Genomic DNA, 27,587 nt, shown 5'->3' with positions numbered 1-27,587 from the left:
AGTTCTAATAAAGACAATGCATCCCTCCACCTTCATCTAGTGCAGCCCTATTGCTAACACACCTGATTAAACTAATTGCATTCTAAACTGAAGAACATGATTAGTTGATTATTGGAGTTAGGTATGGTAACAGGGGCTGGAGCAAAAGTGTGTCACCAATCAGGCCACGAGGACTGTAGTTGCTCATCCCTGCATCACCAGTTCAGCGTCCATAAATTCACCCATGTGTCTCTATTTGTAGTCATTGACTGACTGACATGCAGAAGGCTGGAATACAGGCTCAGAGTTTGGCCTGGTCAGGTCAAGTGGTCAGGTAAAACTCCTGGCCTTAAACATAACATTCTCCTTCCATCTGTCTTCTCATTCTGTCTCCTGTGGTGTTATCTGTTCAAAGTAATAAGAGGGGAATCCAGTGTGAGGAATATGTGAACCCTGGCCTTGTTTATTTACATTCTGTCCCGTACTCTTATCCTGTTTCTCTATCCGGTTATCTCAACTGAGGTATAATGGCTTTTCTCTCCCCTGGCCTAGCCCAGGGTTTCCCTAACTCGGTCCTGGGGCCACCCCCCTGGGTGCACATTTTGGTTTTTGCCCTAGCACTACACAGCTGATTCAAATAACCAACTCATCATCAAGCTTTGATTATTTGAATCAGTTGTGAAGTGCTAGGGCAGAAACCAAAACGAATTTGGGAAACCCTGGCCCAGCCAATAACTATTGTGCGCTCTTAAAGGGGCACACAGCGATTTAACATTAACGTCACATCTCTCACCATCTTTTTCTCTCTGAAAAGTGAGATGATGAGACATTGGTTTTGATTTCTCAAGAAGAAGAACTCGTATCATAAAACGGTTCAAACATTATAATGAAATGTATCTAAAAAAGCTAAGTCTGGTGGTCCACTATAGGAACCTGGCCTGGGTGCACTATCACCAAGGGGAGCTAAACCACAAGTGATGTCATAAAATAAGAAACACTCAATGCCATAAAATATTAAACCTTTACCTCTGATGTACAACACATCTAGACCTTGGACCTGAAAGAGCCTGCTCTCTGACCTTAATAAACTTTACCTGTAAGATGTTAAGATGTGATACACAAAACCTACTTTTATTCAACATGTTAACTCAACATTTCTGTGACTGTCAATTAAAATGTGTCAGTTAGCAATCCACTAAAGTGTTTCTTACTTTTGCATAGAGTAAAAAGGCTGAATTATGTTTGCATTAATTTCTCAGAAATGTTATCTAAATATTTACTAAGTAATTTGGATGATGGATTGGTTGGTTGGTTGATTACAGTTGATTGATCTTTAAATGTAGATGCTATAGGAATGGTGTCTGCAATGACCATTCGCTTTAGTCTCTATTTGCTAGAAACAAAACTATGGCTATAAATGAAACTTTGATACTTGGTTGTAAAGTGAGGCAGTAAACAGCATGACCAGCTGATTGTAAGATAAGGATGTGGTCCATCCAGTATAAAATCAGGATAAAAGCCAGTGAGGTATCTAATCAGACATTCATTTGCTCTTGAAACTCAGAGACCACAAGATGGCTTTCACTTGTCCAACTAAGACGTAAGCTCTCTCTCTCTCTCTCTCTCTCTCTCTCTCTCTCTCTCTCTCTCTCTCTCTCTCTCTCTCTCTCTCTCTCTCTCTCTCTCTCTCTCTCTCTCTCTCTCTCTAACACACACACAGACACACTGTCAGGGTTGAGTGTAGAGGTAACGTGGAATCACACGCAGGACACACAGAGATTCGAAACAGATGTCTTTAGTGAAGTCCGAAAATACAAGCCAAACACGGCAACAGGCCACAGGCGAAACATACGCACACTGGTAAGAACCAAAGTTAATGCGCACAACGTGCAGGACTCTCTCAAAACAAAACGAAATACAGAGAGCACAGAACAGCGAACCAACTACTACACGTGACATCGAACAATTACACACAACACCTGACCAAACACAAGATAACTAAATAGGACGCATAATGAACACTTAACAATGAACAGGTGTAACAATCAGACAAAACTAATCAAACATAGAAACATAGAACGGTGGCAGCTAGTACTCCGGAGACGACGACCGCCGAAGCCTGCCCGAACAAGGAGAAGGAGCAGCCTCGGCCGAAACCGTGACAGTACCACCCCCTTGACGCGCGGCTCCAGCCGTGCGCCGACCCTGGCCTCGGGGACGACCAGGAGGACGCGGAGCAGGGCGCGTAGGATGACCATGATGGAACTCGGTCAGAAGAGACGGGTCTAGGATGTCCCTCCTCGGCACCCAGCACCGCTCCTCCGGGCCGTACCCCTCCCACTCCACGAGATATTGGAGACCCCCCATCCGGCGTCTCGAATCTAGGATGGACCGAACAGTGTACGCCGGAGCCCCCTCGATGTCCAACAGGGGCGGAGGAGTCTCTTCTATCTCATAGTCCTGGAGTGGACCAGCTACCACCGGCCTGAGGAGAGACACATGGAACGAGGGGTTAATATTCTTGTAATCAATGGGCAGTTGTAACCTGTAACACACCTCGTTCAATCTCCTCAGGACTTTAAAAGGCCCCACAAACCGCCGACCCAGCTTCCGGCAGGGCAGGCGGAGGGGCAGGTTTCTGGTTGAGAGCCAGACTCGATCTCCAGGTGCGTACACTGGCCCCTCACTGCGGTGGAGATCGGCGCTCGTCTTCTGTCGACGGATGGCTCGCTGCAGATGGATGTGTGCAGCGTTCCACGTCTCCTCCGAGCGCCGCACCCACTCATCCACCGCAGGGGCCTCGATCTGGCTCTCATGCCAAGGTGCCAGAACCGGCTGGTACCCTAACACACACTGGAAAGGGGTTAGTTTAGTGGAGGAGTTGCGGAGAGAGTTCTGTGCCATCTCGGCCCAGGGAACATATCTCGCCCACTCCTCCGGCCGGCCCTGGCAATATGACCTCAGAAACCTACCCACATCCTGGTTGACACGTTCGACCTGCCCATTATTTTCCGGGTGGTAACCCGAGGTAAGGCTCACCGAAACCCCCAACCGTTCCATAAACGCTCTCCAGACTCTGGAGGTAAACTGGGGGCCTCGATCAGACACTATATCCTCGGGTACCCCGTAATGCCGGAAGACGTGGGTAAATAGAGCCTCAGCGGTCTGTAGGGCAGTAGGAAGACCCGGCATGGGAAGGAGACGACAGGCCTTCGAGAACCGATCCACAACGACCAGGATGGTGGTATTCCCCTGTGAGGAGGGAAGGTCTGTAACAAAATCCACAGAGAGGTGAGACCAGGGTCGTCGTGGAACGGGCAGGGGTTGTAACTTACCCCTGGGCAAGTGTCTGGGCGCCTTACACTGGGCACACACCGAGCAGGAGGAGACATACATCCTCACATCCCTGGCTAACGTTGGCCACCAGTACTTTGTGCTAAGGCAGTGCACTGTCCGGCCAATACCTGGATGCCCAGAGGAGGGTGACGTGTGAGCCCAATAAATGAGCCGATCCCGGACCTCGAGCGGGACGTACGTCCGACCCACCGGACACTGTGGAGGGCTAGGGTCGGTGCGTAATGCCCGCTCGATCTCCGTATCGACCTCCCATACCACCGGTGCAACCAGACAAGACTTAGGTAGTATGGGAGTGGGCTCAACGGACCTCTCCTCCGTGTCATACCGCCGAGACAGGGCATCTGCCTTCCCGTTCTGGGACCCAGGGATGTAAGTGATCTTAAACACGAACTGGGCTAGAAACATAGTCCACCGAGCATGGCGAGGATTCAGTCTCCTAGCTGCCCGAATGTATTCCAGGTTACGGTGGTCAGTCAGAATGAGAAAAGGGTGTTGAGCCCCCTCAAGCCAATGCCTCCACACCTTTAGGGCTTGTACCACGGCTAACAGCTCCCTGTCCCCTACGTCATAATTACGCTCCGCCGGACTGAGCTTTTTCGAATAAAAAGCACAGGGGCGGAGTTTAGGTGGTGTGCCGGACCGTTGTGAGAGAACAGCCCCGATACCGGCTTCAGACGCGTCCACTTCCACTTGGAATGGTAAAGCGGGATCCGGGTGCGCCAGCACTGGAGCCGAGGTAAACAGGTCCTTCAGTCTCCCAAAAGCCCTGTCCGCCTCAGCTGACCACCGCAAGCGCACCGGACCCCCCTTCAGAAGGGACGTTATGGGAGCTGCCACCTGTCCAAAACCCAGGATAAACCTCCGGTAGTAATTCGCAAAACCCAAGAACTGCTGCACCTCTTTAACCGTGGTTGGGGTTTGCCAATTACGCACGGCTGACACACGGTCAACCTCCCTCCTCACCCCTGACGCAGACAACTGATAACCCAAAAAGGAGACCGACTCCTGGAAGAACAGACATTTCTCGGCTTTGACATACAGGTCATGCTCCAACAGCCTCCTCAATACTCGGCGCACCAGGGCTACATGTTCGGCCCGGGTAGAACTGTACACCAGAATATCGTCTATGTACACGACTACTCCCTGCCCCTGCATGTCCCGGAAAATCTCATCTACAAAGGATTGGAAGACTGATGGAGCATTCATTAACCCGTATGGCATGACGAGATACTAGTAATGACCGGAGGTAGTACTAAATGCTGTCTTCCATTCATCGCCCTCTCTAATGCGCACCAAGTTATATGCGCTCCTGAGGTCCAATTTTGTGAAGAACCGTGCCCCGTGTAATGACTCCGTCATAGTCGCAATCAGCGGGAGTGGATAACTATATTTCACCGTAATCTGATTGAGACTGCGGTAATCAATACACGGGCGCAAACCTCCATCCTTTTTCTTCACAAAAAAGAAGCTCGAGGACGCGGGTGAAGTGGAGGGCCGTATGTAACCCTGTCTCAGAGACTCGGCAATGTATGTCTCCATTGCCCTCTTCTCCTCCTGTGACAAAGGATACACATGGTCTATCGCACAATCCCCCTGTCTATGAGGTGGCAACCGCGCCGCTCTCGTCTTGCTAAACACGAGTGCCAAATCCTCATACTCGGGGGGAATGTGCAATGCGGGCATTTGGTTCGGACTCTCCACCGAGGTCGCCCCTACGGAAACACCCAGACATAGCCCCTCACACTGAGCAGACCACCCCTTAAGAGCCCTCTCTCGCCACGAAATAGTAGGATCATGGGTAATCAACCAGGGAAGCCCCAACACCACCGGATACGCAGGAGAGTCGATCAGATAGAGCTGAATCGTTTCCTCATGACCCCCCTGTGTCTCCATCCTAAGTGGCACTGTGACCTCCCTAATCAACCCGGATCCTAACGGACGACTATCTAGGGCATGTACAGGGAAAGGATTATTTACCGGAAGGAGGGGAATCCCTAACTCTACACAGAATTTGCAATCTACAAAATTCCCAGCTGCGCCTGAATCTACTAGCGCCTTATGCTGGGAACGAGGTGCAACCTGTGGAAAACAAACAGGTATGGTTATGTGTACGACAGAAAGCTCTGGGTAAGTGGGGCGCCTACTCACCTGGGAGGACTCCCCAATGTGTGGCCTGCCTTCTCCTCCACCAGGAGACCCTCCCCAGCACCTAGCCGCGGTGTGCCCTCCACGGCCACAGTTGGTGCAGGGGACGGCCCCCCTCGGGCTCCTTCTTCTCCTTCCTCTAGCGCCAGCACCTCCGAGCTCCATAGGGCTCGGCTCGGAGGTGCTGGAGGGTGGAATGGGCGACCCCCACCTGGGACGCCCGCGGGTAGCGAGCAGGGTGTCCAGCCGAATGGCCATGTCAACCAATTGGTCAAATGAAAGCGTGGTATCCCTGCACGCCAACTCTCTGCGGACGTCCTCCCGGAGGCTGTAGCGGAAGTGATCTATGAGTGCCCGCTCATTCCACCCCGCATCTGCCGCTAGAGTCCGGAACTCCAGTGCAAACTCCTGAGCGCTCCTCATCCCCTGCCGGAGGTAGAATAGACGCTCCCCCGCCGCCTTCCCCTCCGGTGGATGGTCAAACACAGCACGGAAGCGGCGGGAGAACTCCGCATAGGTGATAGTAGCGGCGTCTATTCTCCTCCATTCGGCGTTGGCCCACTCCAACGCCTTGCCGGTGAGACAGGAGATGAGGGCGGAAACGCTCTCGTGTCCCGAGGGCGCCGGGTGTACGGTGGCGAGGTAGAGTTCAACTTGCAACAGGAACCCCTGACACCCGGCAGCGGTGCCGTCGTACGCCCTCGGGAGCGAGAGCCGAATCCCACTGGGTTCCGGAAGTTGGACAGGCGGGCTGACCGATGGTGATGGTGCGGTAGGTGGGGGTGTGGGTACCCCGCTGGTCTCCCATCGATGGAGGGTGTTCATCACTCGGTCCAGGGCGTGCCCGATTTGGTTGATCCTGTCCTCCTGTCCACGAAGGCGCTCCTCGATGATCTCTGTGGGTGCGGGTGCTCCTGCTGATTCCATAGAGATGGTGTGTAATTCTGTCAGGGTTGAGTGTAGAGGTAACGTGGAATCACACGCAGGACACACAGAGATTCGAAACAGATGTCTTTAGTGAAGTCCGAAAATACAAGCCAAACACGGCAACAGGCCACAAGCGAAACATACGCACACTGGTAAGAACCAAAGTTAATGCGCACAACGTGCAGGACTCTCTCAAAACAAAACGAAATACAGAGAGCACAGAACAGCGAACCAACTACTACACGTGACATCGAACAATTACACACAACACCTGACCAAACACAAGAGAACTAAATAGGACGCATAATGAACACTTAACAATGAACAGGTGTAACAATCAGACAAAACTAATCAAACATAGAAACATAGAACGGTGGCAGCTAGTACTCCGGAGACGACGACCGCCGAAGCCTGCCCGAACAAGGAGAAGGAGCAGCCTCGGCCGAAACCGTGACACACACACACACACACACAATCCAGGTCTGAAATATCTCCCCTAGGCATTGATAGTTCTAAACTATTTTCGTTGAACTGTTGTCTTTTTTTAACCAGAATGGCTCAGACCTCCTTGAAAATTAGTCTGCAGGGTTTGGAATGCCACTTCACCTGGAAGCTGGACTACAGCAGATCTAAACTTCAAAGCATCAGAGAAACCATGATAGATATCAGCAACAGCGAGGGGGTTCAATGTTCCTTTGCAGGTCATCTGTACAACCTCCTGGCTTACCTACACCATGCTCTGGGCTCCACAGAGGACGCTCTTCAATGCCTGAGGAAGGCTGAAGAGGCCATTCGCCAAAGCAGTCCAGATGACGTGGAGCTAAGTCTGGTGGTCCACTATGGGAACCTGGCCTGGGTGCACTATCACCAAGGGGAGCTGACAGAGAGCCAGACCTATGTGGAGAAGGTGGGGGAACTACTGCGGGACAACCCCTGCCCAGGTGTAGTGCGGGGTGAAAGGGCCTGGACTTTGAATAAGTTTGATGTAAGCAAGAGGAAGGAAGCGCTAGATTACTTCCAGATGGCCTTAAAAGGGGACCCTGAGAACAAGGTGCTGCGCTGCAGTTACGCCATGGCATTTAATAAATCTGTTGATAGGAAAAACATTACCCCGAAGCTGCGATCTGAGATGTTGGAGCAGCTATGGATTGCTAGAGAATTGGATCCAGAACAGTTGACCATCACAGTGATGTAGCTGCAGAGGCTTGCAGAGAGTGGCCAGGTTGAGGATGCACTTAAACTTGCAGAGGAAGTGACAGAGAAGCCTTTGGATAGTTTTGGTGGATTTGGACTGTTACTATCATTTTTCAGAGATCACGTCTCTCATGATTCAAGCATTGACCTGGCAAGAAGGACCATGGAGAGACACCCTGATTCACGCCAACTGAAGAGGCATCTTGGGAAGTGTTACAAATAGAATATATTATCTCCGGAAGAGAAAAGGAACCCAATGAAGCATAGTCTGATTGAAAATGCAGTCAACCTTCATGAAGAGGTGGTTGCACTCTACCCAAAATCCCTTGCAGCAAAACTGGAACTGTCTGCCATGTACAAATACTCTAGCAGAGATGATAGAGCAGATAAGATATTTGAGGACCTGCTTCTTGATAGAGAAGGAATGGAACCACAGGATTTACAAAAATTCTACAACTGGTATGTCCAACATCTGTTTTATGCCAAACAAGATGCTTCCAGGTCAATTGATTTCCACAAGAAGGCAGCAGAAATTATGCTACCCACTGACCAGCATGACAGCAGTATTCGTGTTTTGTTGTCCACTGTCCATAACAGAGGAAACAGAGCTGAGGAAATTGTGGACTTTCTGGATGGCCTTGATGGAGAGGATGCTGTCGGCCAGTTCCAGACCTTTTTTTAAATAAAGGCTTGAATTAACCAGAATTTGCATCACCTGTTTATGACTGATTCATGTGGAAAATAGATTCACTATACCACTAGGACAAATCTAGAGCAATTTAGGACACATTTAGATTGAGTAGAAACTACATACCTTAGTATTCAAAATGTCTGGCTCAATTTTGTTACTGGGATTGCTGAGAGATGCATGATCATCAATACTAACACTTGAAAGTAAATTCAAGGCTGATAGTAAAGTCTTATATATATGCAGGCCTAACATGACAAACTTCTATCTGTAAAAGTGTACTGTGGACTAATGTACTGTAGACAAACTAATATGTTTTTTTTCATTCTTGTATTATAGAGTAGAGAGGCCCTGTATAGCCTCACAGACTGACTATCCAGAGTGATAGGATCTTACTGATTTTATTTTCTTCACACTGGGCACAATATATTCTGTTTCTGGAAAATGTATGTAATGTTTAATATTGTACTGTCAAATATCTTGTAAGTTCTTGTGAAAATAAAGGTTTTCTCTTTTATACTATTCAGTTAAAAGATCATTAATTAAAGAAATACAGTAACAGCAAACAATACCAAGTTATTTTATAGTACACACCACTATCCCAGTAGGTTACTAGATTTTCGTAATGCATAGCTGTGGATATCTAGTTCAAATTGTACGACCAAATACATTGACTATCATCAGCTATGGTCTGAGTTTGATTGATTAAGGCTCTGAAGGTCATGCATACGGTACAAGGTCAGGGTACACAGCCAGAGACAGAGAACACCACAATACAGCAAAGAATATGTCAGTGGAAAGCAATGGGGAATGAAGGGTGACTAGTGTCAGTTGACATCACAATACATCACCTACTCAGAAGTTGCTCCATAAATCACAGTATCATTGCTGCTGAGAAAGATTGGCCAACATATTGCCAGTACTGTGTAGTATTTCACAAATTCTTAAAGTACATGACATTATTGAAATACACATTACACTACACACCTACTGAGCTCCTTGATTTTGTACAGTAGGCTCCCCCGTTCAGTTTTCGTCAGACAACACTACTTCCCTTGCAAGGGTTTGATGAAAAACAGGATTTTATTTGTGTATAAGGCGCCACCTAGTGTTTAATGAAGCCAATCCATAACTCCCCACCGTCTCATGCATCACCACCAGTTCAGCATCCATAAATTCACTTGTGTCTCTATTTTAGTAATTGATTGACTGACATGCCGAAGGCTGGCATACAGCTTCAGAGTTTTTCCTGGTCAGGTCAAGTGGTCAGGTAAAACTCCTGGCCTTTAACATAACATTCTCATTCCATCGCTCTTCTTCTATCTCTGGTGGTGTAGCTATTCATAGGAGGTGAATCCAGTGTGAGGAATAATGTGAACCCTGGGCTCGTTTATTTACATTCTGTCCCGTACTCTTCGATTGTATATCCTGTTTCTCTATTTGGTTATCTCTCCCCTAACCTAATACAGCAGGCCTAACAGAAGTCTGAAACTAGATCCCCTACATCCTGGACTTGACATGTTGGGCGAGGTTCTCTTCTGCACTGTTGAACCAATCCAGTAACTGTGGTGTAGTTAAGATGGAGTGTCACGTTGTTAACGTCCAAAAGCGGATTTGCGCCACAGGCTCTCTTTACATTTCTCCTGAAAACCGTAACATCTGGTTAGAGGTCTTGGCAGAGCCACAGATTATCCATTATATTGACCAGAAACTCCATAGAGAAATAGTAATGGCGTCTTTTCGTAGGCACACTAACTCTGCCATGGTTCGTTGGACAAAGCCATAAGTGGAAATGAATGGTGTTTTTGGATAAACGCCAAAAATAAGGTCAGAGGTAAACACAGGTTTAGGAGATTTTATATGTTTTGTTCTATGAGATAATCTTCATCAGCTAATGTCACTTTTTGTGAATTTTGAAGCATTTATGTAATTTAAAAAAGCACATAAAGGCTTCATCATTCATAAAGGTCATGTTAACTGACTTATATTATCTCACAGAACAAAACATAGAAGATCTCGTAAACTTGTGTTAACCTCAGACTTTATTTTCGGCATTTAACCCAGAACCCTATTCTTTCCCCATTAATTTTCCCCATAGGAATGGCTAAACCAAAGATTGTGCATATACTGACAAGATACATGTTTCTCCGCCCTAACAATGGGAGTCGTTGTCCACAAAGCGGCACGGCGAGCTGTCTAGCACCTGCCTATCCTTTCTTTGGATTGGTGGATACATCTCATTATTGTAATACTTTTTTGAATATTTGATGAGGGTTGTTGACGTCAACCGTCTGTATTCAATGGAGAGAGATGTACACAGTGGCAGAATACCTGACCACTGTGACTGACCCACAATTAAGGAAAGCTTTGACTATGTACAGACTCAGTGAGCATTGCCTTGCTATTGAGAATGGTCGCCGTAGGCAGACCTGGCTCTCAAAAGAAGACAGGCTATGTGCACACTGCCCACAAAATGATGTGTAAACACTTCCTAACCTCCTGCCAAATGTATGACCATATTAGAAACACACATTTCCCTCAGATTACATAGACCCACAAAGAATTTGAAAACAAATAAAATGTTGATAAACTCCCATATCAATTCTGTGAAATACCACAGTGTGCAATCACAGCAGCAAGATTTGTGACCTGTTGCCACAAGAAAAGGGCAACCAGTGAAGAACAAACACCATTGTAAATACAACCCATATTTACTTATTTTCCCTTTTGTACTGTAACTATTTGCACATCACTACAACACTGTATAGATACATAATGACATTTGAAATGTCTTTTCTTTTGGAACTTGTGTGAGTGTAATATGTTTTATTTCACTTTTGTTTATCCATTTCACTTGCTTTGGCAATGTAAACATATGTTTCCCATGCCAATAAAGCCCCTTGAATTGAATTGAAATTGAGATGCTATTCTACTAGTCTCAGACCATGAATATGCATAGCCATCTTGAGACAACTCCGATATGAGGTGTTTTTTCTCAAAGTTGCTGGGATGTCACGTACACTTGTAACAACTTAAAAATTACGAAACTCCTATTTGATCAAATAAACCTCACGTAGCAAATAAGCCATAAAAAAATTTATTGACCAAATTCGACACTCCATACAATTGATATCCATACAAAAACTCATTGCTTGGTGGGCGAAAAAAATTAAAAAAACGTCACCTGCTGGAGGGAGATAGATTTTCCGCCAAGTTGGGTCTCTCTCTTCCTCTTCTGCTTCCTCTCTGGCTGAACGAACCAGAGGTAACTTATTTTTGGGTTTAAGGACTACAACAAAGATATTTATAACTAGACAGGTCTTCTGTGTCGTTTACAGTGGGAGCAAATTAAGCATAGTGGGCAGAACAAGGAAGGAGGTGGGTAAAGTCAAGCACGAGCTAGTGTCGTATCGAGTAAATGCTGGCAATTATTGCTGATAAACAAAGGAGTCCGCTCATACTGAACCTTTGATCATAAGTTTTATTCATATCACAAGCTTTCAGCATGAGTTACAGGTGTCATGCCCACCCGGAGAGCGACGCCCCAGATTGCAATGGTCGCTCTAACCTCTTCTTCGTTTTCCCCCCAGTATATATAATCTCCCCGAGATGTGGGTGGCTCCCTCTACTGTCCAATCCCCTGTCTACAACACACTTCCTGTCTGTTGTATGTGGCGTTACACTAAAACATTCCCTCTTGATACTAAAATAAACGTCCTCCATTTGCAGATTGCACTTTCTCTCTGAACTTTGTCACAACGCCTGCTTTTTTCCCGATCATTGAGGGCGCACCATCTGTAGCCAGGCTGACAGCGCGGGACCAGTCCACTCCGACCCTGTCCAGCGCGCCGACGAGTGCGGTAAAAATATCAGCACTGTCGTTGTATCTGTCATCGGCACCAACTCCACGAACTCCTCGGTGACGGTCAATGTGTCATCAACTCCGCGGATGAAAAAATGGCCAGTTGTGCAACATCTGTAATGTCCGTGCTTTCATCAATTACAACCGAAAACGCAATAAATGACTTTACTTTTTGCTTCAACTGGCTGTCCAAATCCACTGAAAGATCGGAAATCCTGTCTGCAACTGTGTTTCTTGTCAGGCTGATATTTGCAAAAGCCTGCCGCTTTTCAGGGCACACAATCTCCGCTGCCTTCATCATGCATGTTTTTACAAATTCACCCTCACTAAATGGTTTTGAAGCCACTGCGATTTCATTAGCAACGAGGTAGCTAGCTTTCACTGCAGCGTCACTGATGTCTCGGCTGTGAGTAAACACAGACTGCTGTTTCTTCAGACCCGCCAACAGTTCATTCACCTTCTCTCATCTCCGCTGTCCTTGAAAGTTGTCATATTTGTCGGCATGAAGACTCACATAGTGGCGACGAAGGTTATATTCTTACAGCACTGCAACATGCTCTGAACACACCAAACATACAGCTTTCCCATTCAATTCCGTGATTAAATAGGATGACCATTTTTCTTGGAACACTCTGCACTCTGCGTCCACTTTTCTCTTTTTTGACAGAGACATATTGGGGCAATGAGGGTGCCAAAGCACATAATGTTAAAAGTAGAAGCCGTAATAAATATCGCGGGCAAAACAAAGTAGCTCATTGGCTGCACGTGCTTGACCAACTTGCTCTGCCCCAGTATAAACAGTTTGCTTGCTTAACACAATTGCTATTGCGCCATCCAGTGGACGCAGTTGGAACAGCAGTTTATTTTATTGAAAAATTGCAGCGCATTTTTATACTTAAAAAAACAAAACAAAAAAAAACAGTTTTTTATTTTTGAATTTTTTTTTTAATCATCTCGCGGGCCGGATTAAACCCGTTTGCGGGCCTGATCCGGCCCGCGGGCCGTACGTTTGACACCCCTGTTCTAAGCCTTCTCGTCCTCTTCCTCTCCAATTCTGTGTCTGTCCAGAAACTGGCTGTGGATATGGATAACTGGTACCCCCCTTGGTGGCTGGTACAATTGCATTTGACCTTGTTCAGTTGAAGCTGTAACAGTGATTGTTGATTTGGTTCACTCTGATTCTTCATAACCAAAGCTTCTCTTCTCCACCAGTTGTAAGTTGTATTTGATTGAGTTTTCTGAGAGTTTCTTGATCCTGTTCTTTCTTGTTGTTGACATATCAGGATTCTTCAACAGCTTATATTCTAAGTTCTGTCCCCGAAATATCCTCTTCCATCATCTTCTTACTAGTGGCATTTTCCCTTGGCCTCACTGTATTCTTCTCTTAGTTTCCAGACATCTCGGTTTTTCTTACTTCTGGAGTTTTGGATTAATCTTTCTGGTCGTTTCTGCTTGTCCTCTATCTATTATTCATTCATCTTCATATCTGATGCAATAATCACCCTCCTGGATGATCACTGGAAGCTGAGGATAAACATCCCAAAGCTCTACTTCCTTCTCATAAGGTGGGGGTGTTTTTGCTGAATCCGTATGTGAGAAAGGTATACTGACTTCTGCCATTAGTTTTTCTGTCGCCTTCTCTTCCTTTAGCCTTTTCTCTATACCTTTGTTTATCTTATCGCTGGAATCTTTTATCAGTTTTTGTTTGAGAATGAAGGGCAACTTTTGTTTCATTTGCCGGATAACCTAGCAATACTTTAGTTAAAGGATTACTATTTTGTACTATATCAACAGGTGTAATCACCCTCATAGCCTTGCTGTCCTTTCTCCCCATTGTAACAACCCTTTTATATTCCTTTATTGTGAATTATTTTATTTTAGACTATATAGCCTATGGCTTCCCCCCTTTAATTATTAATATAAACCAAACAACCCAAATCTCTTTTTTTTTTCTTTTTTTTTATCAATCAACAAAAATATGAATATAAAAAAAAAATCAATTAAAAATTTTATTCAAAAACTATTTTTAATTAAAATAAAAAATCAATAAAAAAATCAATTAAAAATTATGAATAATTAAAACCAATTTTTTATTTCTATATCCTATCTTACCAATTAGTGGCTATCTTACCACAACCCATCAGGAAAGTAAATGCAAGTAGTCCACTTCAGGGCAATCCAAAAACCAAAGACTTCTAATCCTAAACACTACAATACCCATAAACCCCCTAACCTTTATAAGCACCTAATTATCTTAATTTTTCAAATCTTTTCTCTTTGTTCCCTCTCTGTGTTTCTGTCTCCCCCTGCAGTGTAACAGAAGTATGACCCATTTACCCAAAATCACCCTTGTTGTAGTTTTAGTAAACAACGTGTTGTAGTCTAGTGCCGGAAACCAAACGTGTCATAATCTCGTGCCATAAACTCCCCCGTTTTGTAGTGTAGTTTCGTAAAATTAAACGTGTTGTAGTTTAGTAAAATCACACGCATGCGCATTACATTCAACCATACGCTTTCACCGTGGAAGGGGGATTCTTAGCTCTCTCCCCAACCCAAATAGACAGTTAACAGTCCTGCTGTACCTCCGTTTTCCCCTCATAGTCAAACAACATTTAACAGCGCTCACACAACATAGAACTTGAATTCCACACACACACAAACATAATTTAAGAGGCTTTATTCCATCGCAGTGGACCTCTAAGGTCACATGTTAGCATGCAGCATATTAGCATTTAGCATTAGCCTGTATGCACCATGTAGCATGAAAACAATGTACCCGACATTGCGCCTTAAATTACTTTTCTTTGTTCCTACTAACTTTAGGCTGCCGTGAGTTATGGATATTATATGAGAGGTTACATCAGACAAATGCTTCGTCAACCACCAGCTGAGAGGTAACATCAATAGAATGTATATTCCAAAACCCGTGTCCCCAGAACACACCTAATCACACCGAATGCGTTATTAGGATTTATGGCCCACCCTATGGTCGCCTCGTTTGTTCCGAGGGCTTATCAAATCCTGCAATGTCCTAACTTGTATACATATCTTGGCCCCGATTGTTCTTGACTTCCTATTCAAGCAACACATCTCTATAGCCAATCTATAGGCTCTCTCCCCTTTTGCGCTGTTTTAAATTTTTTTATAATGATTAGCCAGACCCCCAGTTCTCAGCAATAACGCCACACGAGGCACATTTCGGTCCTAATGGTACATCTCTACAGTGTACACAAATAGCATCCAAACTAACAAACTCCCAAAGCTGTGAGAAACAAACTCACCCTTTTCTGGCCATGACTTCAGAAGGAGTTAGCTTGGCGGCTGAATGAATGGAACAAAGAAGAGATGCAGACCAGCCCCACGTTGGGCGCCATTTGTCGTATCGAGTAAATGCTGGCAATTATTGCTGATAAACAAAGGAGTCCGCTCATACTGAACCTTTGATCATAAGTTTTATTCATATCACAAGCTTTCAGCATGAGTTACAGGTGTCATGCCCACCCGGAGAGCGACGCCCCAGATTGCAAAGGTCGCTCTAACCTCTTCTTCGTTTTCCCCCCAGTATATATAATCTCCCCGAGATGTGGGTGGCTCCCTCTACTGTCCAATCCCCTGTCTACAACACACTTCCTGTCTGTTGTATGTGGCGTTACACTAAAACATTCCCTCTTGATACTAAAATAAACGTCCTCTCCGGTTCCACTTAAAAACATTAACAAAGACATAATCCTAATACACTACACTAGCAAGAACCTATTGAGACGTTGAAGCAAGTATTTGCATATTCCGTTAGGGAACGCCTCCTTTGATGTGCGCGTGTGCACAAACTCAATTCAACCTTGCACTCCTTCTAAACAACACATTTTTTTTACTTTAGCAAAGTGTGAACTCTATAAAAGTTAGTGCACTGTGTTCGTAAAATATTTTAGTTTTGGGAACTTAAAATTGTATTGAGATCAAACGTTTCATCGATGAGAACATTAGCATAATGCAGGCCCAGTTTCACCAGAGATACTTTAGAGGGACAAGGACTTCCATCTTCTCCCACTACCCGCAACTGGACTTCCTCTCACTGACATATTTGGTGGTGAGAAAACATTCTAAATGGATGCTTCAGCTTCATAGCCCCTGTTACCTGTGTCTGGGTTACCCTTTATGTCTGTAACTACAAAATGGCGAGCTGTATTGTCCACTCTAACAATGAAAATAAATGTATTAAAAAATGGAAAATAATCTGGAAATGACAAGATCAGCTGGGACCATTCTAGCCAATGAGAGGGCAGTGGCACAACTCAGATATAACTTCTTTTTTTTTCTCTCAAAGTTGTCGGGATGTCACATGACCTACTTAAACTTTTTTTTTACAACAGATAAGGTGTTGGTCCCATGTTTTATGAGCTGAAATAAAATAGCCCAGAAATTTCGAATATGCACCGAAAGTGTATTTATCTAAAATGTTGTGCACAAAGTTGTTTACATCCCTGTTAGTGAGCATTTCTCCTTTGCCAAGATAATCCATCCACCTGATAGGTGTGGTATATCAAGAAATTGATTAAACAGCAGGATCATTACACCTTGTGCTGGGGACAAAAAAGAAAGGCCACTCTAAAACGTGCAGTTTTGTCACACAACACAATGCCACAGATGTCTCAAGTTTTGAGGGAATTTAATGTTAATTTCTCTACCATACAGTGCATTCGGAAAGTATTCAGACCCCTTGACTTTTTCCACATTTTGTTACGTTACAGCCTACTTCTAAAATGGATTAAAGAGTTTTCCCCCCTCATCAATCTACACACAATACCCCATGATGACAAAGCAAAAACAGGTTTTTAGATTTGTTTGCTAATTTATAAAAAATTATAAACTGAAATATCACATTTACATCAGTATTCAGACCCTTTACTCAGTACTTTGTTGAAGCACCTTTGGCAGCGATTACAGCTTTGAGTCTTCGTGGGTATGATGCTACAAGCTTGGTACACCTGTATTTGGGGAGTTTCTCCCATTCTTCTCCCATTCTTCTCTGCAGATCCTCTCAAGCTCTGTCAGGTTGGATGGGGAGCGTCGCTGCACAGCTGTTTTCAGGTCTCTCCAGAGATGTTAGATTGGGTTCAAGTCCGGGCTCTGGCTGGACCACTCAAGGACATTCAGAGACGTGTCCCAATGCCACTCCTGCATTGCCTTGACTGTGTGATAAGGGTCATTGTCCTGTTGGAAGGTGAACTTTCTCCCAAGTCTGAGCACTCTGGAGTAGGTTTTCATCAAGGATCTCTCTGTACTTTGCTCTGTTCATCTTTCCCTTGAGCCTGACTAGTCTCCCAGTCCCTGCCGCTGAAAAACATCCCCACAGTATAATGCTGGCACCACCTTGACTAATTGTAGGGATGGTGCCAGGTTTCCTCCAGACGTGACGGTTGGCATTCAGGCTAAAGAGTTCAATCTTGCTTTCATCAGACCAGAGAATCTTGTTTCTCATGGTCTGAGAGTCTTTAGGGGCCTTTTGGCAAACTCCAAGCGGGCTGTCATGTGGCTTTTACTGAGGAGTGGCTTCCATCGGGGCACTCTACCATAGAGGCCTGATTGGTGGAGCGCTGCAGAGATGGTTGTCCTTCTGGAAGGTTCTCCCATCTCCACAGAGGAACTCTGGAGCTCTGTCAGAGTGACCATTGGTTTCTTGGTTACCTCCCTGACCAAGGCCCTTCTCCCCTGATTGCTCAGTTTGGCCGGGCGGCCAGCTCTAGGAAGAGTATTGGTTGTTCCAAACTTCTTCCATTTAAGGCTGATGGAGGCCACCGTGTTGTTGGTGACCTTCAATGCTGCAGAAATGTTTTTATACCCTTCCCCAGATCTGTGCCTCGACACAATCCTGTCTCGGAGCTCTACGGACAATTCCTACGACCTCATGGCTTGGTTTTTGCTCTGACATGCACTTTCAATTGTGGGACCATATATAGACAGGTGTGTGCCTTTCCAAATCATGTCCAATCAAATGAATTTACCACAGGTGGACTCAAATCAAGTTGTAGAAACATCTCAAGGATGATCAATGGAAACAAGATGCACCTGAGCTCAATTTCGAGTCATATAGCAAAGGGTCTGAATACTTATGTAAATAAGGTATTTCTGTTTTTATGTCTAAAAACCTGTTTTTGCTTTGTCATTATGGGGTATTGTGTGTAGATTGAAGAGGATTTTTATTTATTTAATCATTTAGAATAAGACTGTAATGTAACGAACTGTGGAAAAAGTCTAGGGGTCTGAATACTTTCCGAATACTTTCCGAAGATGGCACTGTAGGCCACCTCCAACATCGTTTTAGAGATTTTGGCAGTACATCCAACCGGCCTCACAACTGCAGACCACATGTAACCATGCCAGCCCAGGACCTCCACATCCGTCTTCTTCCTCTGCGGAATCGTCTGACACCAGCCACCCAGACAGCTGATGAAGCTGTGGGTGTGCACAACCGAAGAACTGTCAGAAACTGTCTGAGGGAAGCTCATCTGCATGCTCGTCTTCCTCACCAGGGTCTTAACCTGACTGCATTTCGTTGTCGTAACCAACTTCAGTGGGCAAATGCTCACCTTCGATGGCTATTGGAACACTGGAGAAGGTTGCTCTTCACAGATGAATCCCGGTTTCAACTGTACCGGGCAGAAGGTAGACAGCGTGTATGGCATCGTGTTTGCTGATGTCAACGTTGTGAACAGACTGTCCCATGGTGGCGGTGGGGTTATGGTATGGGCAGGCATAAGCTACGGACAACAAACACAATTGCATTTTATCGATGGCAATTTGAATGCACAGAGATACCGTGAAGAGATCCTGAGGCCCATTGTTGTGCCATTCGTCCGCCGCCATCACCTCATGTGTCAGCATGATAATACACGGCCCCATCTTGCAAGGATCTGTATACAATTCCTAGAAGCTGAAAATGTCCCAGTTCATCCATGGCCTGCATAGTCACCAGACATGTCAACCATTGAGCATGTTCGGGATGCTCTGGATTGATGTGTTTGACAGTGTGTTCCAGTTCTCACCAATATCCAGCAACTATCCAGACAATATCTTGATCAACTCTATGTGAAGGAGATTTGTCGCGCTGCATGAGGCAACTGGTGGTCACACCATATACTGATTGGTTTTCTGATCCAAGCCCCCTACATTTAAAATGTATCTGTGACCAACAGATGAATATCTGTTTTCCAAGTCATGTAAAATAGATATATTCACTTTACCACTATACCACTTGGACAAATCTAGTATCTTGGACAATCTAGGAAAAATTATGATTGAGTAAAAAAAATACTTTCTTATTAAAAAGTGTCTGGGCTCAATTTTAGCTACTGGAATAGTTGAGAGATGCTTGATCATCCATACTAACATTTGAAAGTAAATTCAAGGAAATTGGTAAAGTATTCTAATTCCTATAAACATGTAGGCCTAACGTGACAAACATCTGTCTGGAATCCATATTTTCATATTGTGTCTGTAAAGGCATACTGCGGACAATGTAGACAATTATTGCATTATAAAGTAGAGAACCCCTTTATGAATCCCAGTATGAAAATGTATGCACTCACTAACTGTAAGTCGCTCTGGATAAGAGCGTCTGCTAAATGACTTAAATGTAAATGTAATAACCTCACAGACTGACTATCCAGAGCGATAGGATCTTATGTTTTGTTTTTCTGCACAGTGGGCACAATGGATTCCGTTTCTGGAAAAATGTGTAAGTGAAAATAAAGGTATTCTGTTCTATAATGTTTACAGATCATTAATTAAAGTAATACAGTAACAGCAAACAATACCAAGTATTTTTATAATGCACATCACTATCCCATTTAGGTAACTAGAATTTCTTAAATGGAGTTGTGGATATCAGGTTGAAAGCCAAGGTATAAAGCCAAGGTTTGCGATTTACTGCCAGTATAATTTATTGGCTGATCCCTCCTGATGACCCAGATGGAATCATGTGATCCTTCCTTAATCCATAGGAAGTCCCACCCAGTTGACTACTTTATTTTTTTAACCCATTTGACTACTGCAAAATGGTGAAAGTCCTTAAGGGCGCTGCCGATTCTAAAATATGATTTTGGGCACAAGAGCCCTGTATCTATCTCAATGGGGGAAAACTAGTACCCATTGTGGGTGAAGCCAATCAGGTAAAACTGAGGTTTTGTTTGAAACTGCTAGTGAGTCGGGTGATGATAAAAGCGCAGAGAGTGAGAATGAGTGGGTTACAGTGGCGAAGAAGGGAAACAAGAGAAGTACAGTTGTGGTGGAAACTCGGAAACCCCTAGACTCGTTTTTAGTCGGAGTGTTCAAGGTGAAGAAGAGCATCTTGGTGAGTGGGTGGCAGCCCAACAGGTCAGGGTTCACCGCCTTAAACAAGCCCAGACTCAGGGTCTCCCAGACCCCAGAGTGCTCCGTGGTCAGGGCTAAGGTGGCTGTGTAGCGGTGGTGCACCTTATGGAAAGTCCGGTAGAGCCAGGGCACCTTGTGGTGAAACACATGCCACACAAAGTACTGCAGGTCAAAGAGGAGGAGACAGACTAGCACGTACCAGGCCACATGAAGAGCCCCAGGGGCTTGGGCAGGGAGGACCACTGGTCCCCAGTACCAGTGCAGAATGCTGAGGGGGAAGATGAACACAGTTTGGGTGTGCATGGAGGTAGCCAGGCAGCTCCATGCCATTACCCAGGTCACCCTGCTCTGTGGCTGGATCTTGTAGTGGTGCACCAGGTCTAATCTGGAGGACAGGGTGTCCAGGCACAGGTAAGGCAGGCAGCAGCTCAGATAGAGTGTCAGGGAGAACAGGACGGGGAACAAAGGAGAGCGGAGAAAGTCTTCTTGTGCTCTTATCCTGTTCCATAAACTCTGTAGCAGGAGAGGAGGACTCCAGTGAGGGCTCCATCTTTACTGATCCAATGGTCTTCAGTCTGCAGGCAGTAGAGGATGCCTCTTAAAGAGGCTGTATTATTACTCTATGTGACATACCGCATGTCCTTATTAGGCTTTTCCTGCTGGGGAACTCCGTAAGGAGGGAACGGCATGCTTCACTTTCCAAACTATTTAACCCCCTGCGTCTATGAACAACTGTCCTCAAATAAAAATGTAATCTGTCAAAGGGAAATGAAATAATATTTAGGGTGACAAATTGCTTCAGACAATGAAGTAAGTCATTATTCATTAGTTTAACATAGTTGAGAGTAACTGTTTTCAAATGGTCTACTATGACAACACGTTCCCACCCGCTTGAACCGTAGGCAGGCAGATAGATACTGTTTGATCATGTCATGATCATGGACTATAGTGTCCAGCTGTGTGTATGTTTATTTTAGTTTTGTGGGGTTTTTTCTTCAAAAACAGACACTGTAGAGACCCTAGTATTTAGTATTTGTTGCTGGGTAAACCAATATGAGTATGCCTGAGTTTGATTTATGTAGGTACAAGGTCAGGTTCAGGGCACACGGTCAGAGACAGATTTTGGTAGAAAGCAATGGGGAATGAAGGGTGACTAGTGTCACTTATTTTTCTTAAAACTGCATTGTTGGTTAAGGGCTTGTAAGTAAGCATTTCACTGTAAGTTCTACACCTGTTGTATTCGTCGCATGTGGAAAATAAAATTAGATTTGATTTGATTTTGAATACATCACCTTCTCAGAAGTTGCTCCAGAAATCACAGTATCAAGATTGGCCAACATATTGCCAGTAGGCCTAGTGTACAGTATTTCACAAATTCTTAAAGTTCTATTATACGTGACATTATTGGCATACCCACTACACTACACACCTATTGAGCTTCTTGATATTGTACAGTACAGTAGTAGTGACGGTGGGTCATTCTCGAACAAACGGCTCTTTTTGAACAGATATTTTTGGTGAACGTCGAATCGCATCTGTGAAAGAGCCGTTTCTTTGTCTCCCTGATTTGTATAGCCTACTGTTACCACTGCTTTTTGAGCTGCCGACAACAATTATCTGTAGATAAGTTATAAAAACATTATCTGGAGATGGTAATTCCTCACTGCAGAAACTGAGGAGAGCGCATCATTCTGGTCCACACACTGTCCAAAGCGCGAATTATTTTCCTTCATATTTTTTGCAGGCCATCTATTAATTTGGTCAGATAAACATTTATTTTAACTTGCATGTCACAATGTGACATAACGGTAGGTAGCATGTTATGCTTTAATTAGAGATGAGCTATTTTTTCATGGATTTATGTAAATGTTTAAGCACTACTTAATGAAGAGCCATTTGAGAGCCAAATGAACAGCTCTTTTAGTTGAACAGAGCAAAATGATCCGGCTCACCGAAAAGACTCGGAATGCCCATCACTATACAGTAGGCTACCCCTTCTGTCTTAGTCAAATACAACACTCTTTTCCTTGCAATGGTTCGACAAAAAACAGGATTAGATTTTTGTGTAAGGTGCCACCTAGTGTATTAATAAAGACAATGCATCCCTCCACCTTCATCTCGTGCAGCCCTATTGCTAACACAACTGATTAAACTAATTGCATTCTAAACTGAAGAACATGATTAGTTGATTATTGGAGTTAGGTATGGTAACAGGTGCTGGAGCAAAAGTGTGTCACAAATCAGGCCACGAGGACTGTAGTTGCCCATCCCTGCATCACCAGTTCAGCGTCCATAAATTCACCCATGTGTCTCTATTTGTAATCATTGACTGACTGACATGCAGAAGGCTGGAATACAGGCTCAGAGTTTGGCCTGGTCAGGTCAAGTGGTCAGGTAAAACTCCTGGCCTTAAACATAACATTCTCCTTCCATCTGTCTTCTCATTCTGTCTCCTGTGGTGTTATCTGTTCATAGTAATAAGAGGGGAATCCAGTGTGAGGAATATGTGAACCCTGGCCTTGTTTATTTACATTCTGTCCCGTGCTCTTATCCTGTTTCTCTATCCGGTTATCTTGATTGAGGTATATTGGCTTCTCTCTCACAGCGATTTAACATTAATGTCACATCTCTCACCATCTTTCACCAAAAATGAGATGATGAGACATTGGTTTTGATTTCTCTAGAAGAAGAACTCGTATCATAAAATGTTTCAAACATTATAATAAAATGTATCTAAAAAAAATAAGTCTGGTGGTCCACTATAGGAACCTGGCCTGGGTGCACTATCACCAAGGGGAGCTAAATCACACGTGATGTCATAAAATAAGAAACACTCAATGGCATAAAATATTAAACCTTTACCTCTGATGTACAACACATATAGACCTTGGACCTGAAAGAGCCTGCTCTCTGACCTTAATAAACTTTACCTGTAAGATGTTAAGATGTGATACACAAAACCTACTTTTGCTCAACGTGTTAACTCAACATTTCTGTGACTGTCAATTAAAGTGGGTCAGTTAGCAATCCACTAAAGTGTTTCTTACTTTTGCATACAGTAAAAAGGCTGAATTATGTTTGCATTAATTTCTCAGAAATGTTATCTAAATATTTATTAAGTAATTTGGATGATGGATTGGTTGGTTGGTTGGTTGATTACAGTTGATTGATCTTTAAATGTAGATGTTATTAGAATGGTGTCTGCAATGACCATTCACTTTAGTCTCTATTTGCTAGAAACAAAACTATGGCTAGAAACGAAACTTTGATACTTGGTTGTAAAGTGATGCAGTAAACAGCATGACCAGCTGATTGTAAGATAAGAATGTGGTCCATACAGTATAAAATCAGGATATAAGCCAGTGAGGTATCTAATCAGACATTAATTTGCTCTTGAAACTCAGAGACCACAAGATGGCTTTCTCTTGTCCAACTAAGACGTAAGCTCTCTCTGTCTCTCTCTCTCTCTCTCTCTCTCTCTCTCTCTCTCTCTCTCACACACACACACACACACACACAAACACACACACGACACACACACAAACACACACACAATCCAGGTCTGAAATATCTCCCCTAGGCATTGTTAGTTCTAAATTATTTTGATTGAACTCTTGTGCACTACTTAATGAAGAGCCATTTGAAAGCCAAATGAACAGCTCTTTTAGTTGAACAGAGCAAAATGATCCGGCTCACCGAAAAGACTCGGAATGCCCATCACTATACAGTAGGCTACCCCTTCTGTCTTAGTCAAATACAACACTCTTTTCCTTGCAATGGTTCGACAAAAAACAGGATTAGATTTTTGTGTAAGGTGCCACCTAGTGTATTAATAAAGACAATGCATCCCTCCACCTTCATCTCGTGCAGCCCTATTGCTAACACAACTGATTAAACGAATTGCATTCTAAACTGAAGAACATGATTAGTTGATTATTGGAGTTAGGTATGGTAACAGGTGCTGGAGCAAAAGTGTGTCACCAATCAGGCCACGAGGACTGTAGTTGCCCATCCCTGCATCACCAGTTCAGCGTCCATAAATTCACCCATGTGTCTCTATTTGTAGTCATTGACTGACTGACATGCAGAAGGCTAGAATACAGGCTCAGAGTTTGGCCTGGTCAGGTCAAGTGGTCAGGTAAAACTCCTGGCCTTAAACATAACATTCTCCTTCCATCTGTCTTCTCATTCTGTCTCCTGTGGTGTTATCTGTTCATAGTAATAAGAGGGGAATCCAGTGTGAGAAATATGTGAACCCTGGCCTTTTTTATTTACATTCTGTCCCGTGCTCTTATCCTGTTTCTCTATCCGGTTATCTCGATTGAGGTATATTGGCTTCTCTCTCACAGCGATTTAACATTAATGTCACATCTCTCACCATCTTTCACCAAAAATGAGATGATGAGACATTGGTTTTGATTTCTCTAGAAGAAGAACTCGTATCATAAAATGTTTCAAACATTATAATAAAATGTATCTAAAAAAGCTAAGTCTGGTGGTCCACTATAGGAACCTGGCCTGGGTGCACTATCACCAAGGGGAGCTAAATCACATGTGATGTCATAAAATAAGAAACACTCAATGCCATAAAATATTAAACCTTTACCTCTGATGTACAACACATCTAGACCTTGGACCTGAAAGAGCCTGCTCTCTGACCTTAATAAACTTTACCTGTAAGATGTTAAGATGTGATACACAAAACCTACTTTTGCTCAACGTGTTAACTCAACATTTCTGTGACTGTCAATTAAAATGGGTCAGTTAGCAATCCACTAAAGTGTTTCTTACTTTTGCATACAGTAAAAAGGCTGAATTATGTTTGCATTAATTTCTCAGAAATGTTATCTAAATATTTATTAAGTAATTTGGATGATGGATTGGTTGGTTGGTTGGTTGATTACAGTTGATTGATCTTTAAATGTAGATGTTATTAGAATGGTGTCTGCAATGACCATTCACTTTAGTCTCTATTTGCTAGAAACAAAACTATGGCTAGAAACGAAACTTTGATACTTGGTTGTAAAGTGATGCAGTAAACAGCATGACCAGCTGATTGTAAGATAAGAATGTGGTCCATACAGTATAAAATCAGGATATAAGACAGTGAGGTATCTAATCAGACATTCATTTGCTCTTGAAACTCAGAGACCACAAGATGGCTTTCTCTTGTCCAACTAAGACGTAAACTCTCTCTCTCTCTCTCTCTCTCTCTCTCTCTCTCTCTCTCTCTCTCTCTCTCTCTCTCTCTCTATCTCTCTCTATCTCCCTCTCTCTCTCTCTCTCTCTCTCTCTCTCTCTCTCTCTCTCTCTCTCTCTCTCACACACACACACACACACACACACACACACACACACACACACACAAACACACACACGACACACACACAAACACACACACAATCCAGGTCTGAAATATCTCCCCTAGGCATTGTTAGTTCTAAACTATTTTGATTGAACTGTTGTCTTTTTTTAACCAGAATGGCTCAGACCTCCTTGAAAATTAGTCTGCAATGTTTGGAATGCCACTTCACCTGGAAGTTGGACTACAGCAGATCTAAACTTCAAAGCCTCAGAGAAACCATGATAGATATCAGCAGCAGAGAGGGGGTTCAATGTTCCTGGGCAGGTCATCTGTACAACCTCCTGGCTTACCTACACCATGCTCTGGGCTCCACAGAGGACGCTCTTCAATGCCTGAAGAAGGCTGAAGAGGCCATTCGCCAAAGCAGTCCAGACGACGTGGAGCTAAGTCTGGTGGTCCACTATGGGAACCTGGCCTGGGTGCACTATCACCAAGGGGAGCTGACAGAGAGCCAGACCTATGTGGAGAAGGTGGGCAGACTACTGCGGGACAACCCCTGCTCAGGTGTAGTGTGGGGTGAAAGGGCCTGGACTTTGAATAAGTTCGATGTAAGCAAGAGGAAGGAAGCGCTACATTACTTCCAGATGGCCTTAAATGGGGACCCTGAGAACAAGGTGCTGCGCTGCGGTTACACCATGGCATTTAATAAATCTGTTGATAGGAAAAACATTACCCCGAAGCTGCGATCTGAGATGTTGGAGCAGCTATGGATTGCTAGAGAATTGGATCCAGAAGATTTGTACATCACAGTAATGTACCTGCAGAGGCTTGCAGAGAGTGGCCAGGTTGAGGAAGCACTTAAACTTGCAGAGGAAGTGACAGAGAAGCCTTTGGAGAGCTTTGGTGGATTTGGACTCTTACTATCATTTTACAGAGATCACGTCTCTCATGATTCAAGCATTGACCTGGCAAGAAGGACCCTGGAGAGACACCCTGATTCACGCCAGCTGAAGAGGCATCTTGGGAAGTGTTACAAATGGAAGATTTTCTCTCGGGAAGAGAAAATCAACCCAATGAGGCATATTCTGATTGAAAATGCAGTTAACCTGTATGAAGAGGTGGTCACACTCTACCCAAAATCCCTTGCAGCAAAACTGGAACTGACTGCCATGTACAAAGAATCTGGCAGAGTTGATAGAGCAGATAAGATATTCGAGGACCTGCTTCTTGAAATAGAAGGAATGGAACCACAGGATTTACAAAAATTGTACAACTGGTATGCCAAACATCTGTTTTATGCCAAAAAAGATGCTTCCAGGTCAATTGATTTCCACAAGAAGGCAGCAGAGATTATGCTACCCACTGACCAACGTGACAGCAGTATTCGTGTTTTGTCGTCCATTGTCCATAATAGAGGACACAGAGCTGAGGAAATTGTGAACTTCCTGGATGGCCTTGATAGAGAAGGTGCTGTCGGCCAGTTCTAGACCTTTTTTCCAATTAAGGCTTGAAATATCCAGAACTACCTGCCGAATCGTTCAAATTTACATCGCCTGTTTATGATTGATTAATGTGGAAAATATATTCACTATACCACTAGTACACATTTTGGTCAATCTAGGACAAATCTTGATTCATGAGAAATGTCTGCGCTCAATTTTGCTACTGGGATTGCTGAGAGACGCATGATAATCAATACTAACACTTGAAAGTAAATTCAAGGCTGATAGTAAAGTCTTATATATATGCAGGCCTAACAT

At 44.1% G+C, this 27,587-nt stretch overlaps 1 protein-coding gene and 2 pseudogenes across 3 annotated transcripts; 2 read left to right on the top strand and 1 right to left on the bottom strand.

Annotated features, from left to right (window-relative positions):
- Positions 1–1,553: 1,553 nt before the first annotated feature.
- Positions 1,554–8,284, top strand: LOC311110522 (interferon-induced protein with tetratricopeptide repeats 1-like; annotated as a pseudogene). Its single transcript has 2 exons — positions 1,554–1,579; positions 6,961–8,284. The product of its transcript is annotated as an interferon-induced protein with tetratricopeptide repeats 1-like (transcript).
- Positions 8,285–9,790: 1,506 nt separating this feature from the next.
- On the bottom strand, positions 9,791–21,072 carry LOC311110521 (cholesterol 25-hydroxylase-like protein; annotated as a pseudogene). Its single transcript has 2 exons — positions 20,430–21,072; positions 9,791–9,853 (listed from the first exon to the last, which is right to left on the bottom strand). The product of its transcript is annotated as a cholesterol 25-hydroxylase-like protein (transcript).
- Positions 21,073–25,680: 4,608 nt separating this feature from the next.
- On the top strand, positions 25,681–27,314 carry LOC311111032 (interferon-induced protein with tetratricopeptide repeats 1-like; the record flags this gene model as incomplete). The annotated part of the gene is made up of 2 exons (XM_084153727.1): positions 25,681–25,706; positions 26,003–27,314. The coding sequence occupies 2 exons, from the start codon at positions 25,681–25,683 to the stop codon at positions 27,312–27,314; spliced, it is 1,338 nt and encodes a 445-aa protein (XP_084009853.1).
- Positions 27,315–27,587: the final 273 nt, after the last annotated feature.

The sequence above is a fragment of the Coregonus lavaretus genome (assembly GCF_964263955.1).
Source record: "Coregonus lavaretus genome assembly, chromosome: 36".
Taxonomy (NCBI): domain Eukaryota; kingdom Metazoa; phylum Chordata; class Actinopteri; order Salmoniformes; family Salmonidae; genus Coregonus; species Coregonus lavaretus.
This window is presented reverse-complemented; position numbering and strand designations above follow the sequence as displayed.